This window comes from Haplochromis burtoni, unplaced genomic scaffold (assembly GCF_018398535.1).
Source record: "Haplochromis burtoni strain Fernald_Lab_line unplaced genomic scaffold, NCSU_Asbu1 Contig_247, whole genome shotgun sequence".
NCBI classification, from domain to species: Eukaryota; Metazoa; Chordata; class Actinopteri; order Cichliformes; family Cichlidae; genus Haplochromis; species Haplochromis burtoni.
This window is the reverse complement of record NW_024582608.1, coordinates 1-25,368: the sequence shown is the minus strand read 5'-3', so window position 1 is coordinate 25,368 and position 25,368 is coordinate 1. Positions and strand designations below refer to the sequence as shown.

The 25,368-nt window shown below is 37.6% G+C and overlaps 1 protein-coding gene and 2 long non-coding RNA genes across 3 annotated transcripts; 1 reads left to right on the top strand and 2 right to left on the bottom strand.

Moving 5' to 3' along the window:
* Positions 1 to 3,682: 3,682 nt before the first annotated feature.
* Positions 3,683 to 6,523, bottom strand: LOC121815589. Its single transcript, XR_006055206.1, has 4 exons — positions 6,402 to 6,523; positions 4,830 to 6,015; positions 4,354 to 4,485; positions 3,683 to 4,105 (listed from the first exon to the last, which is right to left on the bottom strand). It is a non-coding gene; the product is annotated as an uncharacterized LOC121815589 (long non-coding RNA).
* Positions 6,524 to 14,389: 7,866 nt separating this feature from the next.
* On the top strand, positions 14,390 to 20,149 carry LOC102305069. The gene is made up of 4 exons (XR_317510.3): positions 14,390 to 17,240; positions 17,600 to 17,749; positions 17,844 to 17,958; positions 18,096 to 20,149. It is a non-coding gene; the product is annotated as an uncharacterized LOC102305069 (long non-coding RNA).
* A 1,118-nt stretch (positions 20,150 to 21,267) lies between these two features.
* On the bottom strand, positions 21,268 to 24,860 carry LOC121815598 (T-cell surface antigen CD2-like). Its single transcript, XM_042227178.1, has 5 exons — positions 24,741 to 24,860; positions 24,270 to 24,593; positions 22,912 to 23,205; positions 22,532 to 22,648; positions 21,268 to 22,425 (listed from the first exon to the last, which is right to left on the bottom strand). The coding sequence occupies exons 1-5, from the start codon at positions 24,793 to 24,795 to the stop codon at positions 22,400 to 22,402; spliced, it is 816 nt and encodes a 271-aa protein (XP_042083112.1). The 5' UTR covers positions 24,796 to 24,860; the 3' UTR covers positions 21,268 to 22,399.
* Positions 24,861 to 25,368: the final 508 nt, after the last annotated feature.

The following is a 25,368-nucleotide window of genomic DNA, read 5'->3' as shown; positions in this document are numbered from 1 at the left end:
CTTGCTCACTCGTCATTTTCTCTCTTATTAACCTAGCTGCAAAACTTTCCTTTATCATCATGGTATGGCTCATCCACTTCATCCTTCTGTACGTTACTAGATTTATTAAAAAACGGTACCAGTGCAATTCTCCATTCCTCAGCCATCCTCTCACTCTACAAGATTGAGTTAAAAAAAAAAAAAAAATTAGTTAAAAAGTTTATTTTTTTTCTGTCTGTCTTACACGGATAGAATCAAATTATCTGCAACACACTGCTGTAATGTTTTACTATCAGTTTCAGGTGCGTCACGCTGGCTGCCAGATAGGTGCTGATCCTACCAGTTAGCTCATTTCTGTCACTTTGTATATGGGTTTGATAGCTGAAGCATAAACTGAGCTAGCAGTTGTTGCATTAACAATAAGAGTCCAGTTTTTACAAAGCTACACTATACTTAGACTAAAAAATGACATAAACATGTACTTACAGCATACATGTCCTTCAGCCTGTGTAGTCTCTCCATGTAAGTCTGCTTTATATGTATGCAGCTAGCACTTGCAGTATACTAGGCAGCTGGTGGCTAAAATCACTGATACTGGCGCGACCTGGTGGTGAGCCTGTAAAGCTTCATCACAGGGTTAATATTAACAGACAGTCTGTTAAAAGAAGCTGTAACTCAGGAGTTTTCATGTGTTTTCAGTGCTTTGATGTCATGTCAGCTAGTAAATTATTAATTTCCATTTTATTTTATTGCTTCCAGTTATTTGTACATAACACTGGATTCATGAGGTGAGTGCTGATCCCTGCATTTCTTGCAGCTCAAACTTCTCAAACTGTTTTTTCATTTACAACTAAAGTTTACAGATTGTTCCAGGATATGACAGAGCCACTAATCAGAAACTAATATAAGTAAAGGAAAACAATCATTCTTACACTTGTAATTATTCTCACAAGTTGCAGGTTGATACATATAATACTGAGACTCTAAGCTGCAGGCAAAAAGCTGTATGCACTGAAAATACATGACTTAAATAACAAACTGTAATAGAAGCACAACTATTTCTAGAGTAAATCTTTCATGTTTTTTGTATTGTTAGATATAATAAGTAGGCATTTTGTCATCTGCTATGATTCTTAATAGTAAAAAAAACAAGCCAGTGTTATGCAAGACACATGTATAGTATGCACTTTCTCACTGTGTGCAACTAAGTTAGTATCACATGGTTTCATTGTTTTACGGTCATGACAGACACAGTGAATATTAGCTAAAATGCTCAAGCTATGAGATGATGGTTGATGCTTGACTCAGCTGTTGTCTTAGAGAGGCACAGCTCACCTTTGCTGTTATCTGCTATATATACAAAGCACAGCACAAGAAAAGCACAAACACTAATGACCACAGCTTTTTAAATCTCCAGTGTTATATGTAAGATGTTGGTGAGAGCTTCTAACTGAAACTGCTAACTTGGCATGAACAGGTTTAAGACTGGTGCTAGGTCAGAATGCATTAGGGGCAAGCTAACTTGCATCTTGATTTGAACGTGGTGTTGCTTTTCTTGTACGCTGTTTCACTTTAACATCTGAGTAGATGATGTCATCTTCAGCATCATCTGAAAGACATAGAAACAGAAAATGATTTTTAGGTAGTCAAAAGATTTTACAATTATATATGAAAGACTTAACAATAATGTTAAGATACTGTCAGATTCAAAATCTTTTGGACAAACAGTTTGTGCTATGTGCACCACCACAATGGATTCTAACAAAACAATCATAATATGACTGAAGTCTAGATTTAAACTCAAGGAATAGGAATAGATGTATTATATATGAAACAAATGTTCCTTCAATATGTTGGCATTACTAAATTTGGCTCAATGCTTACATATATGTGTAAAAAGCAAATGTACGAGCTGTGATAACTGTGTCTGATAGAATGAAGAGTAGACTGATATATGAAATATTCCTTTATTGGGTGAGAAAATCAGACCATGTCATAACTGCTTTAAGTCACACAGAATAGATATCAGAGCCTTAAACAGGCTGACTTCTGCTAAATGGGTCAAACTGGGCAGAAAGTATCCTTATAGAATATGATGTAACACTATAGATCAACTTACCTCAGAATATATAAAGCACATAAACAATTACAGCAATATGATGCAACAAACACAGCAGTGCTACTAATCCAAAATACTCAAAGCTTCATAGAACTGAAACAAACATTTATTTTTAGCTCCATTCTGCTGCTGATACATACTTTAGGTTTCTGAATATTACACTTGTTGCTGCCTTTCATAGTGTGTAACTTGAAGGCCCTGAGTACTTTCTCCCACACTGAAAACACTGGAATGATAAAATTATTTGAACATTACCTAATAAGACTGATTCAGGACAGACAATTAGTTATTTTAAACTTTTCTAGCAGTCCTTCACAAACAGGGAACAGTCTGTCTATTCTCTCCATCTGTCAGCTGCTGCTGGCTCTTCCTCCTCCTCTTCCTCACACACTGCTGAGTTTGTCCTGGTGGATCATCAGGGGTGCAAAGCCTCACAGATGATGTGCAGCAGTGGGTCCCTCAGTCTGTCCTCACTCTGGACACTTGCAGTCGTCACACATGGAAATCAAATGTGTGATAAGCTGCAGGATTCAAACACAAGTGTAACTTATAAACACATGTTCATACTTTTATTCCACAATCAGAGAGAAAGAAACAGATTTTACCTTTTAACTTTTTCTTTCTTCCTTTTTTTTTTTTTTTTTTTTTTACAAAGGTTTCCATTACAGATGCAATAAAAATATTGCATAAACATGTGAGGAACTAAAGGGCCTCAAAAGCAACTGCAAAAATTAAGTAACGGGAAAAAAAAGTTAATTTCTAATACTTGCTGAAAACCCTTTGCTGGCAATGACTGCCTGAAGTCTTGAACTCGTGGATGTCACCAGATGCTCGGTTCCCTCGTTTTTAACGCTCTGCCTGGTCTTTCCTGCAGCTGCTTTCAGTTGCTGTTTGTTTGTGGGCCTTTCTTTCTGAAGTTTCATCATCAACAAGTGACATGTATGCTCAACTGGGTTAAGGTCCGGTGACTGACTTGGCTATACAAGAATATTCTACTTCGTTGCTTTAATAAGGGCCTGGGTTGCATTGACTATATGTTTTGAGTCATTGTTCATCTGTATTATGAAATGCTGGCGAATCGATTTGATTGCATTTATCTGGATTTGAGCAGACAGGACATATATGGGGGTTGTAGTCATGGTGCTCTCTGTCTGACTTGCCCTTTTGTATCTCGTTTTAAATACACTGTTCTCTGACAGGAATAACCGATAATCATTTTGTGTTTAAATTTCAATTTTGAATTAAAAAAACACATGCAGTGCCATCCTTTCATGTTCAGAAACAGTTCTGCAGTAAACAGAATCAAGTGTCACTTTTTCCTGCATATCTTGCTTGTCAGTGTGCACAACCTCTGTTGTTATATTTATAGAAACCCTGGTTCAATGCAGAAAACATGCATGGTTGTATGTGTAGAAAGTGTAAGTGAATCGACTTCCAATTAGAACTGCGCCCCCTGGTATATCAATAAATATAAGCCAGAAAGTTTTTGTTACCAAAAACAGCAAAAATGTCCTGTGTTATTTATTTATTCACTTTACTGTGGACACATTGTTTTGTTTTTTGTTTTTTTTTTGGGGGGGGGGTTTAAAGACATTTCTATTGTAGATAGGGAAAAATAGTAAAATAACAAAAGCAACAACAACAAAAACAAACAAACAAAAACAAGGTAAATGTGCTGGTTCTTATATAGCACTTTTCTACTCTATCACATCACTTTATACAAGTTGCCTCATTCACACACAGCACTTTCCATTCACAAGATTCATACTACGATGCATCACAGAGCAACTTGGGGTTAGCATTCCACCCAGTGATATTTTGCATGGAAAGGAGAGAAGCCAGGGTTTAACCTTAAGCATTTGCTATGTACAGAGAAATTATATGTAATTTCATTTTCTCATGTTTCATTAGGAAATTAATTTGCATTTTGAAGTGAAGCGGTTGTTGTTTTCTTTGTTTGTTGCTTCACTCTGACATCTGAGTAGATTACCTCCTCTTCTGCATCAACTGAAAGAAGTAAAAAAAAAATAAGACATTTTAACTGTGCATAGTTAAAGAATAACATTGTTTTGTTGTTTTTTACATCATACAGAATGGTAAAATAAGGTACATATTCCCAATACATAAATGCACACTTTCCAATTTCTATTTTTTTTTTTCAAATATTTGTATTAATTATTATTGTTTTCAGAAATGTCCAGGTTTTTATACAAGTTTATAAAGACAAGAACATTAAGTGAACATGTATATTTTACCTTCATTAACGGTGATGGGGTTAGTTGTCTTATTGAAACATTTCATACCAAGAAATAGGGCCAAAACCAGAAGTAGAATGGAAATGCTTGTCACCACAACCACATTCACAACAGAGAGGTGAGAAACTGTATCTAGAAGATATAAAAAACAACATTAATACGGAACTGAGATAATGCACTCTCATTTAGAGGGCTACACGACCTCAAGCCCAAGATGCATACTTGAATTTGGTGCATAGTAAGTGAAAATAAAATAAACTAAAATAAACAAACAAAAAAAAAAAAAAAAAAGAATTTGGTGCATAATACTGTAAACATCTATAAACTAAAAATGCAAGCTAGATCATTTTCTTTCTTTTTTTCTGTAAAATGAATCAAAGCACACACTTATACCAAATAGCTACAACAAAATACACAAACCAAAAATATATATATTTTAAAAGATATTCAGATAAAATAAAATGTCATGACTCTACCTGTACAGCTTCTAAGGCGGATGACTCTTTGTTCTCTGCTGACATTGTTTTGAACAATGCATGTCAAGATTCCCATCAGCTGACCATGTAAGCTGATGGTAATGTTTAAAACGTTGTGTTTGTCTGTTTTCTTGGGTCTGGTCTGTATCAATGAGTTATCATGCAACGACAACGTGAACTCTACTTCATCTCCTTCAGAGAAGCAGCTCACTGTCTTCTGTTCTGGTGACAAACACGTCTGTGATATAGCTGGTTCTGACACAGGGGCTGAAAAAAAAATTTATAGTCACTTAAAAATGTGATGCCAACTGGAAACTGTTGCCTAGAAGAACTAGAAACTATTAAACAAATTACTTCTTTAGAGACATTAGTTGATAAATGTACTGCATAACTGTAGTTTACAAAGTATGTTTAAGAGCTGTCTACAGTAAAAGATGCAACACAGCAGTTGTATATGTCATCTATGCAACTAGTTATTACGTGTATAAAAAAAATAAAGAGTAGTATTACATCAAAATAATTGATATAAAAATACTATAGAAACTCTGCTTCCAGGGACTTTGAAAACTCACTAAAGAAAATGCAGGTGGCAAATTTTGACTTTTAGACAAACTGCTTGAAAACAAACATTTTTAATCTAGGCACAAAACATTTAAAACGAATGGGGATTTGTAATGTACCCCAAAGGGTTGATTCTGTTCATCTGGACGGAACGTTTTCAAATGTTTCTCCCACTGAAAACGGTGAGCATGCATAAAGACATTTGTAATGAAATTTGTTTATTTTCTCCTTTACAGTAAATCCATATCATATGCACTATTGCTGTTACACATATATTATATGAAGAAAATGGGAATTGTTGTCTTACCTAGTATGTCCAATTCTACAATTATTTTGTGCAATGACAAACCATTAGATGAGTGTTTTTCCATCGTGTACTCTCCAGAATCATTTTTTGTTGCACTGCTGAGCATAAATGTTCCATTTGTGAAGAATGTAGAACGACTCTTGTATTCTTCATTTATATTTAGTAAGGAGTAATTTTTTAAGCTTAAAATAATATCCGTATTCTTCTTCAATCCGATCATTGTGTTTAGACTAGTAGGTAAGTAAAAACTGAGTGGTTGTCCCAATATTCCAAAACACTTATGGGATCTAGGCTGAGTTAGATTACACTCTGAAAACCCTATAGAGAGAAAAAAGAAAAATATTAAAGAAAAGTAAAAACCTAAAAATACAAAAAGGGAAAACTGTTCTTTTTAGTTACTTGTGATATACTTTATGAATACCAGCAACTATTCACTAAATTGAAAACCAGATACTTTGGATAACTTTAAAAAAAATGAATAACAGCAACTGCAAATGAAAGTTATTTATGTATGTATTAATTTTTGCATTCATTCGTTCGTTATATTTTAAATGCCTGAGGCAATGCTGCGTGAGTATCAGTATTAAAGACATAGTTATCTGGCGTTACATAATACAGCACTGTATTAAATATTGGTATCTTTTTTTTAATGTTTATAGTAATTTTGATGAATGACATAGTAGTTTGTAATTGTTGAAGCATACCTTGTGCCAGAGGAGCAGTTGTCAGAGCTGCAATGATCATGCTGGTCAATATCATTTTCTGTCATGGCAGAATCAAACTCTTATCAATAGTGACATGTATATCGGACAAACTACGAGCGTTAGGACCACATTAAAAAAATATATTACTGATAATTTTGAGAATAAGTTGCAATTCTATTTTGATTAAAGAGTTGAAATACTATTGCAAGAAAAAAATCAAAATGTGGAGAAAACAGTTGTTTTTCAAGACAAATTGCTACAGCTGCCATACCTCTACAAAACATCTTGTGTAGATGAGTTTGAGTTTGTAACAAATTGATCAGCCGATATATTGTGTCTTGTGATATAACATACATCCTTGGTCATTTTCCAGCCAACTCTTCCACATTTGTATATGTTTTCCCTTTTCCCCTTAGTATTTCAACTTTTTTTTTCTCAATATACTACTTGGACTTTTTTCTTGACATTTCGACTTTATTCTTAAAATGATCAATACATTTTTTTTTCTTAATGTGGCCCTAATACTCAGTCAACCAGATTCAGGTTTACTTTTGTCTAAAGAAACACTTTCATATTTGCAATAATAATATAGAAATATGGATAATGTTATTCATAATTTGTGGATTATCTCCATAATTAGCATTTTTGAAATACTAGAATTTTGTTTGTTTGTTAATTGATGTTGTAATTGGAACAGTCAAAACTGTAAAAGGTACTCACCATATTTAAAGTACGAGGTCCTTTTTGTTGCTAGAACGGACAGTGAATTTCCCACTGACAGCTGGGTGGTATATATGTCTTCTCACTGTCTTGTGTAGAGATAATTGAGGAAGCAGCTATTTTCGTGCAGTTCTACTAAAGTCCTGAATGTGTTACTGTCATTATGGTGACAGTGAGCTGTTGTAATATTCATGTAGTATTCAGAAACAGTGGGTAATCATTTTATAGTATCACAACTTTACAAAAGCCTTGTGAAATGGTTCTCTCTCTTTATTATCAGTTTTGCAAAATTATTATTAAAGTTATTTTCCAACAGCATCTTTATGTTTTCTTTTATTCTTTCTGCAAAGAAAAATAGCCGAAGGACTCTGAGCCATGAGCAAATGAGAAAAACACAGATATCCAAATCAGATAGTAAGATATTCCTGATATGGTTATGAAAGATATTTTTTTAACAAGATCATGTCCATTCTTGTTTTTACTGGGAATTCAACTTGACATAATGTTGCTAGCATGTATTTACAAAACAGACAAGGGAATGACTGGATGAACAAGCATTTTTAACAAAACTTTGTTTAGTTTGTAAAATATGATTTAACAATAAAAAAAATAAAAATTTAAGACTTGTTTGTAGTTGATGTAATACTTGGTCCACACTATCAAGTAAATGATATTATGGCAACATAATTAGATATACATTTAGAAACATATAGATTATGAAATGAGCTAGTTGTTTGTTTAATTGAGATTGTGTTGAAAGTGTGTTAAGTAAGCTGTTATAACTACTTATTTGTAATAAGTATTTGTAATTCTTGGTTAAATATTTTGTGACCACATTTAAAGTCAGGATCTTCCATGCCTCAATAAAATTGAAAACTAAATGGGACCTCAAGACTTAAAGTTTTACCTGTCTTCACAAGAGAAACTGACAAAGTGTTACTTGATCAAAGTATCAGCTGACCTGAAAGAGAAGATCATGGCTAATGTAGTACAGGAACATTTCTAAGCACAAGATCCATACAGTCTGGGGTCTACCACACAGACAAGACCCCAGGTGCAGGCTATGCAAAGGTGCCCTTGAAACAATCCAGCACATAACAGCAGGATACAAGATTGTAGCAGGCATGGCATACATGGAACATCATAACTAACTGGCGGGCATGGTATACAGGAAAAATACCATGGCGAGTATGGCCTAGAAGACCAAAGGTCAAAATGGGATGCGCCCTTAGGGTGGTTGAGAATACCCATCTAAGATCCTGTGGGATTGGGGACTTCCAGATACAGACAGAAAAATTGGTGATCACTAACCAACTGGACATAGTTTTACTAACACAAATTATTGGGACAGAAACCAATATTAACTTAGAAGAAGAAAAATGTATGGAGAGAAAAGATGATCAAAACCATGCTACCCTGAGTCTGTGCTTGATTGCATATTAGTATATTAAATATAACAACAAAGCATCAACTGTGTGTTGTGCAGTAAGAGTTGTCTTATGCTCTAGGTGTATAAGAGGGGGTTCATGTTCTGCATGTGAACTCAGCAACATTAACAAAGTTTGCTAAAACAAACAAACAGGAAGTAGACAGTAGAAAAAACAATGCATGATAGGATCTATTTAAGCCACAACTTGTTCCATTCTTACTGTCCTACAACGGTAACAAACGACGGTGTTTATTTTTATCTACATAGATACAAAAACAACAGAACCGCTACACAGGATGAAAGAGAAAGAGATGTGGTTACAGTCCCTTATATAGAATACTTTTTAGCATGTATGTTCCTTATGTGCTGGACATCATTTTCAGATGTACTCATTTAGACTGTCAAGGTAGGCATTAGCGATACTGACTTTTAGATTTGAAGCAGTGCTATGTACAAGTCTAGTATCTAAAGGAAAAAAACACCATTATAAAAGGGGAAACAGGCTGTAAATTCACAAAACTGCCTTTGTTTTATTATTACAAGATCAGGCTTTATAGTAATATAGTAGTAATATATGGCCTGTATTTATATAGCGTTTTTGTGGTCCCTAAGGACCCCAAAGCGCTTTACATATCCAGTCATCCACCCATTCACACACTGGTGATGGCAAGCTACATTGTAGCCACAGCCACCCTGGGGCGCACTGATAGAGGCGAGGCTGCCGGTCACTGGCGCCACCAGGCCCTCTGACTACCACCAGTAGGCAACGGGTGAAGTGTCTTGCCCAAGGACACAATGACCGAGACTGTCCAAGCCGGGGCTCGAACCGGCAACCTTCCGATTACAAGGCGAACTCTTGAGCCACCGCCCCAAGTGGCTATATATGAGAAATAAACATGATTTTTAACCCTTTCATTAAAAATTATCCTTCTCGTTTTTCACTTTCATCTCCATTTTTTTATTAGCCACAGCAAGTTTCCTTCAAAGCTTTGTTTTAGTACATTAGCACTATGATTAATGATAAAATCGATGCAGACACTAAAAATCGCTCATTACTCATTAACAGCATCAGCGACAACAACAATAAACTGCATTTTGGCTATTAGTAGAGGTGTTAGCTAAGTACACTGATTAATATGAAGTCTAGTCTTACTCAGCCAACATGGGTAAAGCAACATTTAGGTACTATGCTAAAAGGAAATTATATCAACTACTGTACATGTTATGCATGTAGTTGATATAAATTGGTTTGATAGTTAATGGATAATCCATTAACAATCCGGGAGAAAGACATGCTTGGTGGAACAAGACAGACTGGGGAGACAAAGGGAGGAGACACATAGAATTGGGAATAGGAATTTATAAAGGTTATTTTTAGAAAATAAATAAATAAATAAACACAATTTCCTCCTCATGTAAAAATGTAAAAGTCATTTACCACATTTAACAAGGTTACTGGCTGGCTTTTGAATTTAGCATTTAGATGTGGGTGTTTCTGGTCTCTTTTGTTTTGTGTTAAGAGTATTAAGAAATCAGTCCATTCACTAGTACTAGGGCAATTGTCAGGACAAATAATAGGTTTTATGTAGTGTTTAGCAACAATGAGTAAAATGAGAAAATTCCCTCTACTCCGCTGAGGGTGCCTGTGGCCTGGCCTTAGGTCTTTGGGCCAGGCTGGGCCCAACATGAAAATTGCAAGCCCTCCTGTAAGCTTCAGTCACAGAAGAGAATGTAGGTCTTCAGTGCTTTGTAGATCTGTCAGGGTCCATGTGGTCCAAATCGCAAATATTTTTATAGGGACATGGAATGTCGCACTGCAGCATGTGACAATGATTAAAAGCTACACTTTGAAGGCATGGTTATGGCGCTGAACTGAACATCCATATGTTCCATATGTGTTCCGTATATTCACTTTTTGTGAGCTCCTGAAAATCTCTACTCTAACTCCAGAAAGAGTAGAAATTTAACACCTGTGGAGATTTATTATTGTAACCTGCGAGAATATGCCGGCGAAGAAGGCACATAACAAAGTTAGTTTAACTTTTCTCCAAATGAGGAAGACGGCGTCTTGTATGCTAGCAGCCAAGCTAACTCAGCAGATGATGCTAGTCCCAATGTTACTCTGCCACTCGACTAGATCAGAAATGACTTTTCCAATTGATGTGGTCTTGAAAGCAATTCAAGATGTTAAGAGGGATGTGCAGGACTTCTCGGCACGCATGGATGAAGCCGAAGTGCAAATTAGCAACGCAGTAGACACAATTAACTCAGAGAAAAACAAGTCTGATGCGCTAGTTAAACACACAAATAAACTTGACAAGCTCGAAAACCGCTCTCGCTGATCCAAAGTGCCGGCGAAAATGCAAGGACATGATGCGGTGGCTTTCCTGGAGAAGTGGCTCCCTGAGGTTCTGGGACCTGAAACATTTCCGACACCACTCTACATTGAAAGAGCACATAGGTTGCCCGACTGGACACATTCTAATCGACCCAACACTGGGATAAAGTCCGAATGATGCGAGCAGCCAGGCCCATAGGCAAAGTTACGCATGACAGGCGGGAGATTTTGTTTTTCTGTGATCTATCGGCAGAGCTACACCACAGAAGGAGGTTTTTCGACAGGGTAAAACAACAGCTGAGTTCGATGAACATACGCTACAGAATAACTTATCCAGCTAAACTCAGAGTGCTGTCTGATGGACAAATACATGAGTTTGAAACCACAGCAGAGGCTGAGAAGTTTGTCCAAGGATTAAAGAGTGTAGCGGTATCACAAGGTGAACTGATGACTTCTTGAATGTCCGTCAGTATCCGCTAGAATTGGTTATCATGGGGATTATGAGCCAATGACATATTTGCTGAGGGGTTATAATATGTTGTCAATTCAGAGGGACATTTCAATGATCAGGCAGTTGTATGACCTTCTCCATTTGATTTGAAAGACACTGATTTTGGGCTAAAACGATACGAGAGAGCTCAGGGTCATTGGGGTTGACTTGGGAGTAAATGTGCTGATGCCCAGTGGGGTGAAGGGGATGAGGTGGCTCCCACATGTTTCAAGGGCCGTGGAGACTGTTCTGAAACCAGGGTAGTGTGAGATTATTCTGTTATCATATGCTATCTTATATCTGTAGTTAAAGTAGTTGAATTATGTTCTGACTTAAGAGTGTGAAAATCATTATATCTATTGGATTGACCTGTATTATTTGACACTGTTGAATGTGTTACACTGTTTCTTGACATTTCATACTGCTGAATCATGAAGAGAATGTTGTGTGCAGAGGACCTTGTGCCGATAATAGAAGAGACAGACCACATTCCATACCCCCACCTTTACAGAGAGCAGAAAGACAGGGAGCCGAGGTCATAACTTAGGCGCCGTAACAGAGAAAGAATGTGAATGTTTAGGCTTTTACGACTAGGTGGGGGCCACTAGAGGGTATAAGAAGCTGTGAAATCTGCCACCATGTTGAGAAATGCGGCTAACCCTCTGTCAGCATCTCTCCCGTCCGGACGTTTTAATGCTCTTTGTGTTGAATTGTATGGAAATAAATGATTGTTGATTGAGCATTTATACACCGAGTATTGTCCTTCCTTCAGCCCAAAGATTAAAAGAATTGGGAGATTTCAACAACTTGGTGCCTGGTGACCCGGATCTTTGGTGTGCTGAGGAGGGGCAGATTTGGCCTGCTGTGAGATCGTGAGGCAAGGCGAACAGAGGACTGGTCCAAATATAAAAAGGTAAGCACAGCCTGTTGTATTATAAATACCAAATGTGCATATTGGGCTTTCCAAATTAATCTGTTCGCTGAGTTACACGTATTTTCACATTAAATTTGTCGGTGTCTGGTTTTTGGCGCAAGATACTAACAACATAAGTTGAGGCTGAATTCCAGTGTGTTAAGATAAACTGCTTCTACCAAGAATACTAAGAATACACTACGTTGAGCTAGTTGCAGCCCACTTTACCTTCCACATTTAACTTTGTCTAAGACTGGCTTCTGTAGCAATAATACATTAGAATCTCTTTTGGAGATGCGGTCATAAGTCCAGTACATTGAATAGAGGTTTTGAAGTTGGTTTATGGCGTCGGTTGAGTCTTCGTTGATGCGGTCATAAAATAAGTATAGAATTAAGGAAAAGCAGATGCTGGCTTACGGTGCGGTTAAGCGCTGGCAACGCGTAAAGCGAAACACGTCCGTAGGTTTTGGTTTATGATACGGCCGTGTTCTGGTGATGCGGCCGTAAGTGCAGCAGTGAGGGGTTGCTGAGTTCAGCACATTGAATAGAGGTTTGACGGTGATTTATGGTGTCGGTTTGTGCATCGAGGGCTGCGGTCATGAAATTAATAAGTAAAAATTTTTACTTGGTATGAAATAAAAAGTAAAGCAGACGCTGGCTTATGGTGTCGGTTTTGAGCATCGGGGACGTGCATCACTTTTACGATGCGACTTTGCCCCGTTGTGGCGGTCATAAGCGCAGTGAAAAGGGTACCTGGTGTATGGTTGTGCTTCGGAAGAGTTCTAACAGTTGAGCTTAGAGGTTTCTGTGTAACTTTCCGCCGATGAAAAGCGCTCTCTGTGGGTCTCACTGTTGGTGAAACGCGCTGTGTGTGGGAGGCGCGCTTTGGGTGTGTTTCTGTGTGTGAAGCGTGAACACAGTCACAGTGACGGTTGATGTGTGAATAGGAGGACATTAGTGCGAAGAAAATGCTTTAAGATCAAAGGTTGACGCCTAGTGTACCTGTGGAAATTAAGTTTGTTCATGGTGTGGCAACCCCCCTGGGTGCCGAGGTGGTGACTTGGGGATGTGAGAACCCCCGCATAGCTACAGAATAACACTGGAACGGCCGTGTAATCACAGGTTCACATTTATTCTGGAATAGAACAAGAAAATGCTTTCACATCTAAGGTTGAGTTCTATCATAGGTGAAATATAAAAAGGTTGAATCCCTCGCTTCAGTGGTTGAAATTGCTGTTTGCCTGTCCCCTGACGAGTGTGAAATTAAATAAAGAGGGAATTTGGAGCCACATAGAGATAGACGGGCAGAATTGGGTGTATTACTCTGTGGTGTAATTTTTAAAAAAAAAGAAAAAGAGGAGTCAAAGCAGTAAGAGGTGAGTAGTGGTGTGAAATATGTTGGGTTTTAAATCTGACGTAGAGAAAGGTGAAATGGAGGGAGAGTGGAGAATTATTGAGAAGCAGAGAGAGGAGTGTGTTGGGAGACTGGCATGCAGTCTGCACTGAAAAGCTGGGCATGTTGCCTGCTGGTCTATTTAACAGTGATGAAAATGATATTAAATAAATCTCTTAGTGTGTTAATACAGGTGGCTACGGGCCTGGACCAACTGCCCCCACAAGCACAGCGGCCGAAGCAAAATTATAGTAATGGAAACCACACTCAGCAAGAATCAGCAGCTGTGGAAAAGACAGCAGCGAGGAGAGAATTAGAGGAGAAATTAAGAGAAGTTTTAACACATAAAATTGGGGCCAACAGACTTGTGGAGGTTGGGAAGGCGTCCGGAGCATCACAACAAAAGGTGAAACAAAAACACACACAAGCAGAGAAATGTGAGAGAAAGGCTCCTTTGTAAGGTAATGCCTTGTTTAAAAAAAAAAAAAAAAGGGGGAGAGAAGGCTGACACAGGGCCTGTCCCAGTGTTTCTCCCCTCTCGTTGTAATACAGCCAACACAACATCATTTTCCTGTTCGTTTGTTTTTGTTTTGTTTTTGTTTTTTCTCTTTATGTTAATTACAGGCTGCTTTGCCGAGCCCTGGAAGCCGAGGCTGACCTGGACTCCTGCTCTCTCCCTCTCACGTGACCCTGACCAAATGCAACAGCTGGACCCACAACAACAACCTGAAAATGTCAACAATGCTGCAGGAAGCGATCTCATGCAGCAGAGACGGAGAGCGTTAAAACCAAGGCCCGTTTCACTACACGGGGGAAAATTCTCAGACAGCTTCAGCTGACAGAGCTGTGACGAGACGCCCGCCAAGCCCGAATGAAAAGTAAGGCCGAGCAAAGGAATGCTGACCTTAACAACTCTGCATTAACACTGTGCAGGACAGTGATGGACCAACACGGATGATCGGGCAGCAAAAAGGGCGTGACCGAGACAGGAGGAGTAACTGAGGTCAGAAGGCACCTCAGAATGGACAAAAACACAGAAGAAGATGCAGGTTTCACCTGCGGTGAGCATGGACACTGGAGAAAGGACTGCCCCAATTGGGGTCAGAACCAGGATGGACAGAACTTTGAGCAGCAGCAGCAGCAATGGTCGCAAACAGACTGAAAAGGAGGAGGGCAGGACCCCAGGGCACGCTTCTGGTGTCTTGTTTTACCCAAGACACCAGAACAGGGAAGTGATGAACACACACACACACACACACACACGTCTACACACACACCGATTCAGAATGAAGTGAAATACACACATGAACACATGTGCACTCGTTGATTGAGTGAGAAATGACACACACACACACCTAAATTGAAATGCTGAGTCACTGAGAAGTGATGCACACACATATACATGCACACGCTTGTGCAATGAAGAGTGATGCGCACACACACACACACACACACACACATGCTGATGCAATGAAGAATGCTTTGCTAACAAATGCTTATGCTGATATGCAAAATGCTGCACACAAACATCCCAATACATAATCTTTATGAGGAGCCATTGATTACTTAGAATGTGTTTTATGACACCCAGAGGACATTTATGTAGATTTAAGGAATAAGGTCTAAAACAGTTTGGTTATGAAAACAGTGTCTGTGCGTGGTGTCTGTTTATGGCTCAAGGCCTTGATTGAATTGTTTATTGTGCTTCACATAGCCCTGGGGAGGAACAGTGGCACAGAGTGAAAATGATGAATTAATGGAGTAAGTTTTAGGTCGGAGTACCGCATTTTCTGTGATTGAGATTTAATTCAAGGAGGAACGAAAGGTGTTACGGTACCTGAGGTTCTTGTTCCCACACAATATTGTCCCAGGAGAAGCAAAAAAATTTCTGTGAATTTCTGGTTGATTTTTGGGTTTTTGCTTGGCGCTAGCTTGATTTTATCAGTGAGCTTTGGGTTGTGTTCTTTCTCTAAGAGAGAGACATGTCCCGTTCTCTAAGAGACGGGACATGTCCAAGCATGGCCCTAGTATGTGTTATTTTAGTAGTATTTTGTTGGTTACGTCTGTTTTCGTTTTTGTTACAGTGCACTGAGATAAGAAAATCTGAGAGGTATGATCCACCGGTGATAAATGTTGATATTTTGTGAGTCCATGATTTAACAATCAGCTCTTTAAACCAGGCCTGGAAGATTGAAATTTAAAGCGCTATGAAATATTCTTACGGAAAACAGTTGCAAAGTGTGTTTCTCCATGATTATAATGGGCTTGGGAGAAATTCACTTATATGGGACACTGATCACATGAGAAGTCCTGAGTCTAAAAGGATTGCAGCGAGTCAATCCAGAACAAAAGAACAAAGAATTGTTTCCTTTTAAAATGATGACGTCATCTTGCTGTGTACCACCACATGGACTATTTGGCAGGTTCCTCTGCCAATGCAGACATTGCAGGCCGAGCTACAACGTTCAGTGCATTATTTCAGAATATTCTTTTCATTACAGCCACTTATGCAATTTTTATTGACTTTATATTTTTTAAGAATCTTGATCATCAATGTTCTAGGTGACTAAATTTTATTGTTGTATCATACAGGTTAAGAAATCAATGGAAGATGCCACTTCTGTGGCCTTTTACTATTTTATTGTAAATGTGTTCAGTGGCATTAGTAAGTTTAGCCTCCTACTTCAGAGGAATGATATTATCCTACCACAGGTAAGGGAGATGAAGTAGGATGTGTAAATTTGAATTGTGTTTGTGGTCATCTTCAACTGTTTTAATAATACTGCACTGTTATACCTAAACAGGCTGTTTGCAACCTGGAACAACTGCTGGTGACCACAGAGGAGATGGTTGCAAGAACAAGACTGTCTGTCGGGAACTGTTTTTATCATTTCATATTTCAAAACTCAGACTAATGGTGTCAAAGTCTGAACTTATTCATGCTTTTATTTCTTCCCGTTTAGACTACTGTAATAGTCTTTTTACTTGTTTTAACAAATCATCCTTAAATCGTCTTCAGACTGTGCAGAATGCTGCAGCACGTCTCTTAATCAAGCACCAAGAGAAGGTCTCATATTACTCCAGTTTTAGCCTCATTTCACTGGTTGCCTGTAAGTTTTAGGTTTAATTTTAAAATTTTAGTTCTAACCTTTAGGGCCGTACATGGTCAAGCTCCCCAATATTTATCTGACCTACTGAAATCGCATTCATTTTCCTGAGCTTTATGGTCATTATATCAGAGACTGCTGGTGGTACCGCGCACTCGTTTTAAAACTCGTGGTGATTGGGCCTTTCAGACAAGGCAAGGCAAGTTTATTTGTATAGCACAATTCAACAACAAGGTGATTCAAAGTGCTTATAGACAGTGGTACTACGGTTGTGGAATTCTCTTCCACTGTCTCTACGCTGTACAAACTCCATTGGTTCTTTTAAAAACAGCTGAAGACATTTTTATATAGAAAAGCTTTTGATTAATTTGTTCTTACGTTGTTGATTTTTTTTTTTATAGAGGAGGCAGCAGCATGAAGAGGGTGAAATGGCAATCTACAAATTCCAGGTAGGCCTACATGTGGCTGTGTCTTTTATATAAACAGAGAACACTATTTATTACTTTATTATTATTTTTGTCTATTTGTACAAATATTTCTAATATCAAACTCACAATCCCTATTCATGGTTTATGCATTGCACAGACAATAACACTCAAAGGTGGCAAAAGATGGTGTTACTTCCACTAAACTTAAAAAAGTAATGGATGCAACAATCTAATCCACTGTGAAAAATCTCAAAGCAAGATTCAGTAGTCTCCTAGGCAAGTGTATTAAATACATGTAGATAAGAAATGTTGTTATTATTGTTAACAGGATTGTTATGTTGTTATTTTCATTTACTAAAATGTATTCGTTCTGACAACAGAGAGTGCTTCTGAGTCAGCCACAACCAAAGCTGTCACTTGCTTCAACATTTTCAATCATGATAGCTGCCCAGAGAACCAAGAGATTTAGTGGACCATGGTGCTGATGACCTTGCATTTCTCCTGGATCACTTCTCCACAGTCAAGAAAAGGTAGCTGGTGGATTACTACAATATCATGTGTGCTGGTTGTAGATATTTTGTTCATGTGAACACTGATTAGCTGTGTAATCCACATCATTTTCAGAAATGGTGTAAACACAGAGCTTGCAAAAGAAGAGTTTATAAGTTTGAAGCTGTTAATTGCCAGGATGTTTTGGGAGCTCATGTTGAGCAGAGAGCCGTACTGCTCAGAGTACAAGGTCAGTTTTTGTTGGTGTTCTTTCCTAAGATTGTGTGAGTTTTGCTGTGTAACACACTGCTTAAATAAATCTCTTGAATTTATTTTTCTCTCTGACCCTGCATCTTGTAAACATTATGCTGGCCCTACCTGTCTCAGCTTTGGTATGTGAAAGAGGGTTCTCTGCACAGAAGAATTAAATCAGACACAAGAACATCCCTTCATTCAGAGACAGTGGATGACCTGATAAGAATAAGTGTGGAGGGGCCAAGTCTGAAAGATTTTGAAGCTAGAGAGAGTGTGGCAAGCTGGTTCACCCAAGGCGAAAGATCAAGAAGGCCAAATTACAGGAGTTGGCCATCTGAGGGGCATGTGGCTGCAATGGAAGACAGTCCATAAGATATCAAGCTGTTCAGATATTGAAATGTTCAGTGTGAAGCCTTTGACACTTTGAGGGACTTTTGATTTTTTTTTTTTTTCAACTGAATATATCTTGAGATGTTTTAAGTTTAAATTTCAGCTCGGTGAAGCACTTTAAGCACAAGCACATTTAAAGTTATCTTTCTTGTAGAACTTTGCTACAAATAAAGAGCTTTGTGTTGAAAGGTTGTTAGTTAATCATTTACAAATCAATATTGTCTGTATGGACAGCAAATTTTCTCATCTCGACCTCCTTCTCCGGTGCCAGCTATGCAAGTCAAGGACACGGTGGTTGCTCCGCGGCCCTCCCCCAGGGAGCCGGAATGGGTGTGGGCTCCTGCTGGGCACCAGGCACTTCCACCCTGTCATGGTCCCCGTGGCAGGCCATGGCAATGTGGGGAATGTTAACACAATAAATCCCAGTGCGTTCCCTCAACTCCTGTGTCGTGTCTTCTGCCAAAAGTCCGTGTTTTGTGCTCTCCACTTCTTCGTTTCCGCACACCAGTGAGAGTGGTGGCGGTGTCGGCCAGGACCGGATCTGAGCTGCCACACTCGCAATCCACTGCATCCAGCGTCATAACATAACAAAAATAACCCCAAAAACAGTCCTATTGAGCTCAATATTCCAGTTGTCCTTTTTTGGTCATTATTCAGGTCAGGATTCCTTATTAGTCCAGTTCTTTTTTTCTTTTTTTTTTCCTTGGTTTTGTGATTTGTGTGTTACCACTTTGATGCCTCTCTTAAGGGAGAAGAATGAGTTCTTCAGCAACAGTTCAGTCTGGGCACAGGTGATTAGGAAAAGACCTTCAGAATTTTTTGACATTTGGAAGATGTTTTTTGGAACTATTAAAAATGGGGAAGTTGACGAAGTGGAGATAGAGTGAGGTAATGAAAACTATGTACAGTAACTAAATTTGGGAATGTACACAGTAACCTGTACTGTTTTTGTTTTTTTGTTTGTTTGTTTTTTGAGTGTCTTGTGTTTTTATTGCTTTTATCCTGCCATATGTGCCATAGAATGTATATGAATACAAAATCCAATGAAAAAGGTGTTGTTTTTTTTTAAAGCTACACTTTAGCTGTTTGACGTGGCTCATGGACCAAGTAGCCATCCATTTTACCTGAATCCTTGAATCTCTCCCTTCCTAATTATGTGACTCCCTCTATTCAGTGGCCAGGGTTCCTATGGGTCATTCAGTGGGTTGTTCAGCAGGTTGTAAAAGTGGGCCCATTCATTTCTTATGGCGGTCATGTTGAACCGGAAACACCACAGATGTAACAAAGTTGAGTGAAACACTCAAAATTCAACGAAAGAGGTGCTCATCACTTTTATATGTTCAAGTGCACAGTGTGGAGGATGTCGTAAGGCTTTGAGGCAATCGGATATAAAACACAATAATTATAAGTTTTGTTAATTTGTAAATCAGTCAGATTTGACCCTAAAATTGTTTCTTTACAGACCTTTACAGTAATGTCATTACTTGTGAATCAAAAAATTGCAAAATCCTGAAAACATAACAAAGCTATGTGGCATGCTGTACCAGCTAGTGTACCAAAGTTTGGTAGAAGATGCTAACAGGAAGTTTCACATTAGACATGAAAACCAAAGACGTGTTTGTGTGCGATGTGTGCTTAAACCACAACTTGTTCCATTCACACCATCTCTGCTTCAGGTGTTTATTTTGATCTATGATGAAACAATATAACACAGATCTACTGATAGAATGTAAGAGAAAGAGATGTGGTTAAAGTACACAGCAAAATCTCCAGTGTTAAATTAACACTAGAGTGTCTATATGGGTCCACACCTCTGAGTGTAAAATACAACACTGTTGAGTGTTAAATTAACACTTTTGACAGTGTTATATGTTTAAAAGTAACCTAGTCAGTTTTGAAGATTAACAATGGCTAACACTGAGCAGTGCTGGTTTTCTAACACTGGAAAATAACTCAAAATGTTAGAAATATTCCAGTCTACACTAAGATTGACTGAATGATTAAAAAAATTAAAAAGCATATGCAGAGTTTACTTTTGAACATTAAAGCTCCTCATGTTACGGACAGACTAGAGATGCAAATAAAATAACACCACAGTAAAATGAGGCAAAATGCTGTAAATTCACAAAAATGCCTTTTAGTAATACAAGATCAGCCTGTCATCTAGCAACATGTAGGATCCCCTGTTTTTCATGTATAAAAACACTTTCATCTTTTTGTTTCAAAGATAAAAAATAAAGGTTTAGTAATATTATAGAAGATACATACATGTATATGTGTATATATGGGGAAGAAAAGCATGCATTTGTAGATACATCTGTAGAGACAATAGTAGAATAGTGATACTGAAGATCTGTATCCCATTCTGCAACAATAAAACTTATAACAAAAAACAAATTTCTTAAAAGTTATTAATTTTCAGTTTACAAGTTAGATTCAACCAAATAAGTATTTGGGATAAAGTTTAAGAGGTTTTTTTTTTAGTTCTTTTTACAAATTATTTTATTATTTTATTAGAGCTAGTGAAAGAAAATATACTTTAGAGCCTACTAATAAACAAAGGGTGTAACAAATAACACAATATCTAATATCTTAATCATTTATTAATGAAGGAGAACATTATGGAAAATTTTTAAATAAAATTTGGATAAAGTGTGGTGTTACTTGTTAAAATGAATTAAAATTTAAAAACAACATATGTTTGAAAAAAATAAGCACTCATTCTGTCACTGTAACCGGAAGGTCGCCGGTTCGATCCCTGGGCTCTCTGTCCTGGTTGTTGTGTCCCTGGGCAAGACACTTTACCCTACTTGCCTACTGGTGTTGGCCAGAGGAGCCAATGGCGCGATATGGCAGGCTCGCTTCTGTCAGTCTGCCCCAGGGCAGCTGTGGCTACAACTGTAGCTTGCCTCCACCAGTGTGTGAATGTGAGAGTGAATGAATAGTGGTATTGTAAAGCGCTTTGGGTGCCTTGAAAAGCGCTATATAAATCCAATCCATTACTGTATGCATTTTGAAATGGACCACACAGCTGTCCAAAACAAGATAAGAAATGCCACTGCACTGCTCCAGAGCTTACCATTTATTTGCTTGGAATAGTTCGGCACAGTCTGGACTGTCTGCTCAGATCGGCTACAGTGCTACTCTGCACAGCCAGCAACCAGCAGCTAGCCAGTTTTCCATGTATTAGAACCAGCTGAGCATGCTGTGGCAGAGCATAATCTGCTCTGGACATAGCATAATCTGCACTGCCATTGCTCAATATTCTTTCCATGACCTCCAGTCCATAACATTTGGCCCATGTGGATATCTGATAACTGCTAATAGCTAATGTTAATGTTGCCGCCAGGTTGACATTCATGATAACTGTTTAATACTTCAGTGTTGTTGAAACAGAAGCTTTACAGGAACATTAACTGTTATGAACATTAACTATTTCAGCTGTTAGTGAGGAGAGGAGCTGTGTGTCTCTCTACAACGGTGACAAACGGTGGAGGTGGCAAAAGATTACACTGTTTGTTGCAAATGAATATTGTACATTGATAGTATTGATTAATACACGAGCACTGATTTTCTTGAAAACTCTAATGTCACAGTATGACAACACTTTCAGACCATGTCCACAGCAAATTTTGTGAGTAATTACCAATAACAAAACAATTTGAAAAAACCCACCCATACATCTTAACTACATAACCACTTCAAGGTCAGGGCTGGATCCTCTCCCAGCTGATTTTCCTGAGTTGGGTTTATTTCATTTGATATTTCCTATCGTGCTAACATTTGTGTTTGTTGCAAATGAATATTGTAAATTGATGGTAATATTGTAATACATGTCCACAACAATAAACATTATTCATCCTTGTTACCCATTTTAGTTGTTTAAATTGCTAAATTTTAGAGTAATTACCAATAACAAAACAAAATTTAGAAAAAAAAAGCAAACCCATCCATACAACTACTTAACCACTTCAGGGTCAGAGCTGGATCATTTCCCAGCTGATTTTCCTCAGTTGGTTTTATTTCATTTGTTATTTGCAATCACTCTAGATAACATCAGTGCCAAAGTTACCTGCGGAGGAAAATAAACAAAAAGTGTATTGTGCTTTGGATGAAGCTATGTTGTTTAAAAAAAAACACCACATTTTTCAAAGCAAAGTTTTAGATACTTCACTTACCTTCATTAACAGTTGTCGGTCTTGCTTTCTTACAAAAATGTTCTATAACCAGAATCAGAACCACAAACAACATGATGACATTGGTTACCAAAGGTACTGTCAAGGTTGTAACAGAACCTAGAATGCAAAAGCAAATGTCAAACAATATTGAATATCATGACAAATTCCAAAATACTAAAATGCTTCCAAATAGTTCCATTTGCCATCCATTTCTTCAACATACAGTAACATCTGAAGTCACAGGAGATGTGTACTAACTTTTTCCCACAAGAATTCACAGGCGACAACCAAAACCATATGGTAAATTATTTATTTTACTCCATATAAATTCAAATCCAATTTCCCTTTGAAAGAAATAGTGTTGTCCCAGAAAATCTTACGTTTAAATATTCTACCACTGCAGGCTGCCAGGGGAATAACGGTTTCATCTCTGCTGACATTATTCCAAACTTGGCACATAAGGTTTCCAGTCAGCTTTCCATCTAAGATGATGGTAACATTTGGAAACTCGGCTGTCCAAATGGTTAGGGACTGGTTGTGGTCATTGCTTTGTATAAGTATCTGACCATCCAAACTCAAAATTAATTGTACTCCATCTCCCTCAGAGAAGCAGCTGATCTTCATCTGTTCTGGTGACAAACACATCTGAGACAGTGTTGGCTTTGACACTGGAGCTGGAAGACATGTAATCATATCATGTAAGCAGTGTAGAAGACAAATAAAATATTGTATAAGTTAATTTGCACTGTATTTTTTAAGTCACAAAAAAAGGTTTCTAGGGAAATATCACCAAGTATTAAGAGAAATATACATTTAATTTGTCCCACATTTGGGGCAATATTTTTTTAAACAGCAATTTGACTAATAATAATAATAATAATAATAATAATAATAATAGATGAATAACATTCAAGGGTTACAATTTTGGATTTCCAGGTTTAATTTAGTTATATGTATACAGCATCAAATCACAACAGCAGTTGCCTCAAGGTGCTTTATATTGTAAGGTAAAGACTTTAATATAATAATGCAAAGAGATATTTCAGTGCCATAAGGGTTTTGTCATGCTCCTGGGGCCTTGACCCCCTGAGCAGGGGTTGGGACGTGCATCTGTAACCGGAAGGTCACCGGTTCGATCCCGGGGTCTCTGTCCTGGTCGTTGTGTCCTTGGGCAAGACACTTTACCCTACCGCCTACTGGTGTTGGCCAGAGGGGCCGATGGCGCGATATGGCAGGCTCGCTTCTGTCAGTCTGCCCCAGGGCAGCTGTGGCTACAACTGTAGCTTGCCTCCACCAGTGTGTGAATGTGAGAGTGAAAGAATTGTAAAGCCCTTTGGGTGCCTTGAAAAGTGCTATATAAAGCCAATCCATTATTATTCAAATTTTGATTTAGTATTCAGGTTTTCTCTCAAATATTCGTTTTACTGTACATTGCATGTACATTTACATTACTTTTTAAATTTGCACAGTAAAGTATAAAGGAGTAAAATATTTTTGCTTTTGCAGATTTGAAGATTAAAGCAATGAGGTATTTTATGGAATTAACATTTAATTTAGTCTCATTTATATGTATATATGTAATATCCAATAAAAAAACAACAACTATACAATTAATGTACTTGGTTTACAACATCTGCTTTTTTAAAACTCCTTTTAATAAAACATAGCCATTCATATAAATCAATAATAACGATTAGCTTGAGTTTGAAGCAAACAACCGAATAAAATAAACACTTACCATATATTTTTAGAGATACATTCGCTTTTTTCAGTAACTTTCCATTAGAGTCATGTTCTTCCAACTGGTAATATCCAGAGTGTTTCTTCATGGCTTTACCCAGTTTCAGTGTTCCATTATTTATGCCATTTGGTTGATTTACATATTCATGATTTAAAATCATAGCCCCATTATTGTGAGTTTTTACAACCCAGTTTTTGTTATCCTTCATAACTCCCATTGTAGTATCAATTTTATGTGACAGATGAAAAATTAGCGACTGACCTACGGCTCCAAAACAATAATGGGTTCCAGGAGATTCTGAGAAAATGCATTCAACTGACCCTAAAAGAAACAAGAAATAAACACAAAATTTCTTTATGTAAAATATGGAATAAAATGAAACAGATTCTATAAACAAAACTGAAATTTACAAATTCAATCAACATTTTCTGTATTGAAAACAGTACAATATACTATAAAATTAAATACCTTTTGCCAGGGCTGTTGTTGCCAGAATTGGGATGCTGATGTAGATGAAAATCATTGTTTCTGTAACACAGAGGTGAACATTTGGAATCGTGTCACACTTTTTTGGAAGGTATGCCTGCCCTAGTTTATTCTACAGATTCTACTACTTATTCTATTGATTTTGAAAGTCAAAATTTCTATATAAAAGTCGAAATCCTATTTTGAGAAAAAAAAATTTAATGTGGAGATTAAGACAAACCTATACCCCCTATACCCTCTATAAAATGCCTTGTGTAGATGAGTTAGTAAAATCATACTTCATAATCTGTTTTCTGCACACTAAGAATTTATCACATAAACACAGTGTGGTGATAAGTATAAAGGATGTAAAAAGATGACAGAAAAAGGAAAAAAACACATAAATGTTGAAGAGTTGAAAGAATGAAATGCCTCCCAGTGGACAGATGCAGGAATATCGATGACTGCAACCTCGTGCAATGAAGAGGATGTACGTTGTATCACAATACACTATAAGATGGCTGATCAATTTGTTTCACTAATTCATCTACACAAGGCATTTTGTAGAATGTATATAGCAGTCATGGCATTTTGTCCTGAAACACCTGTAATCACCAAATTTGACTTTTTT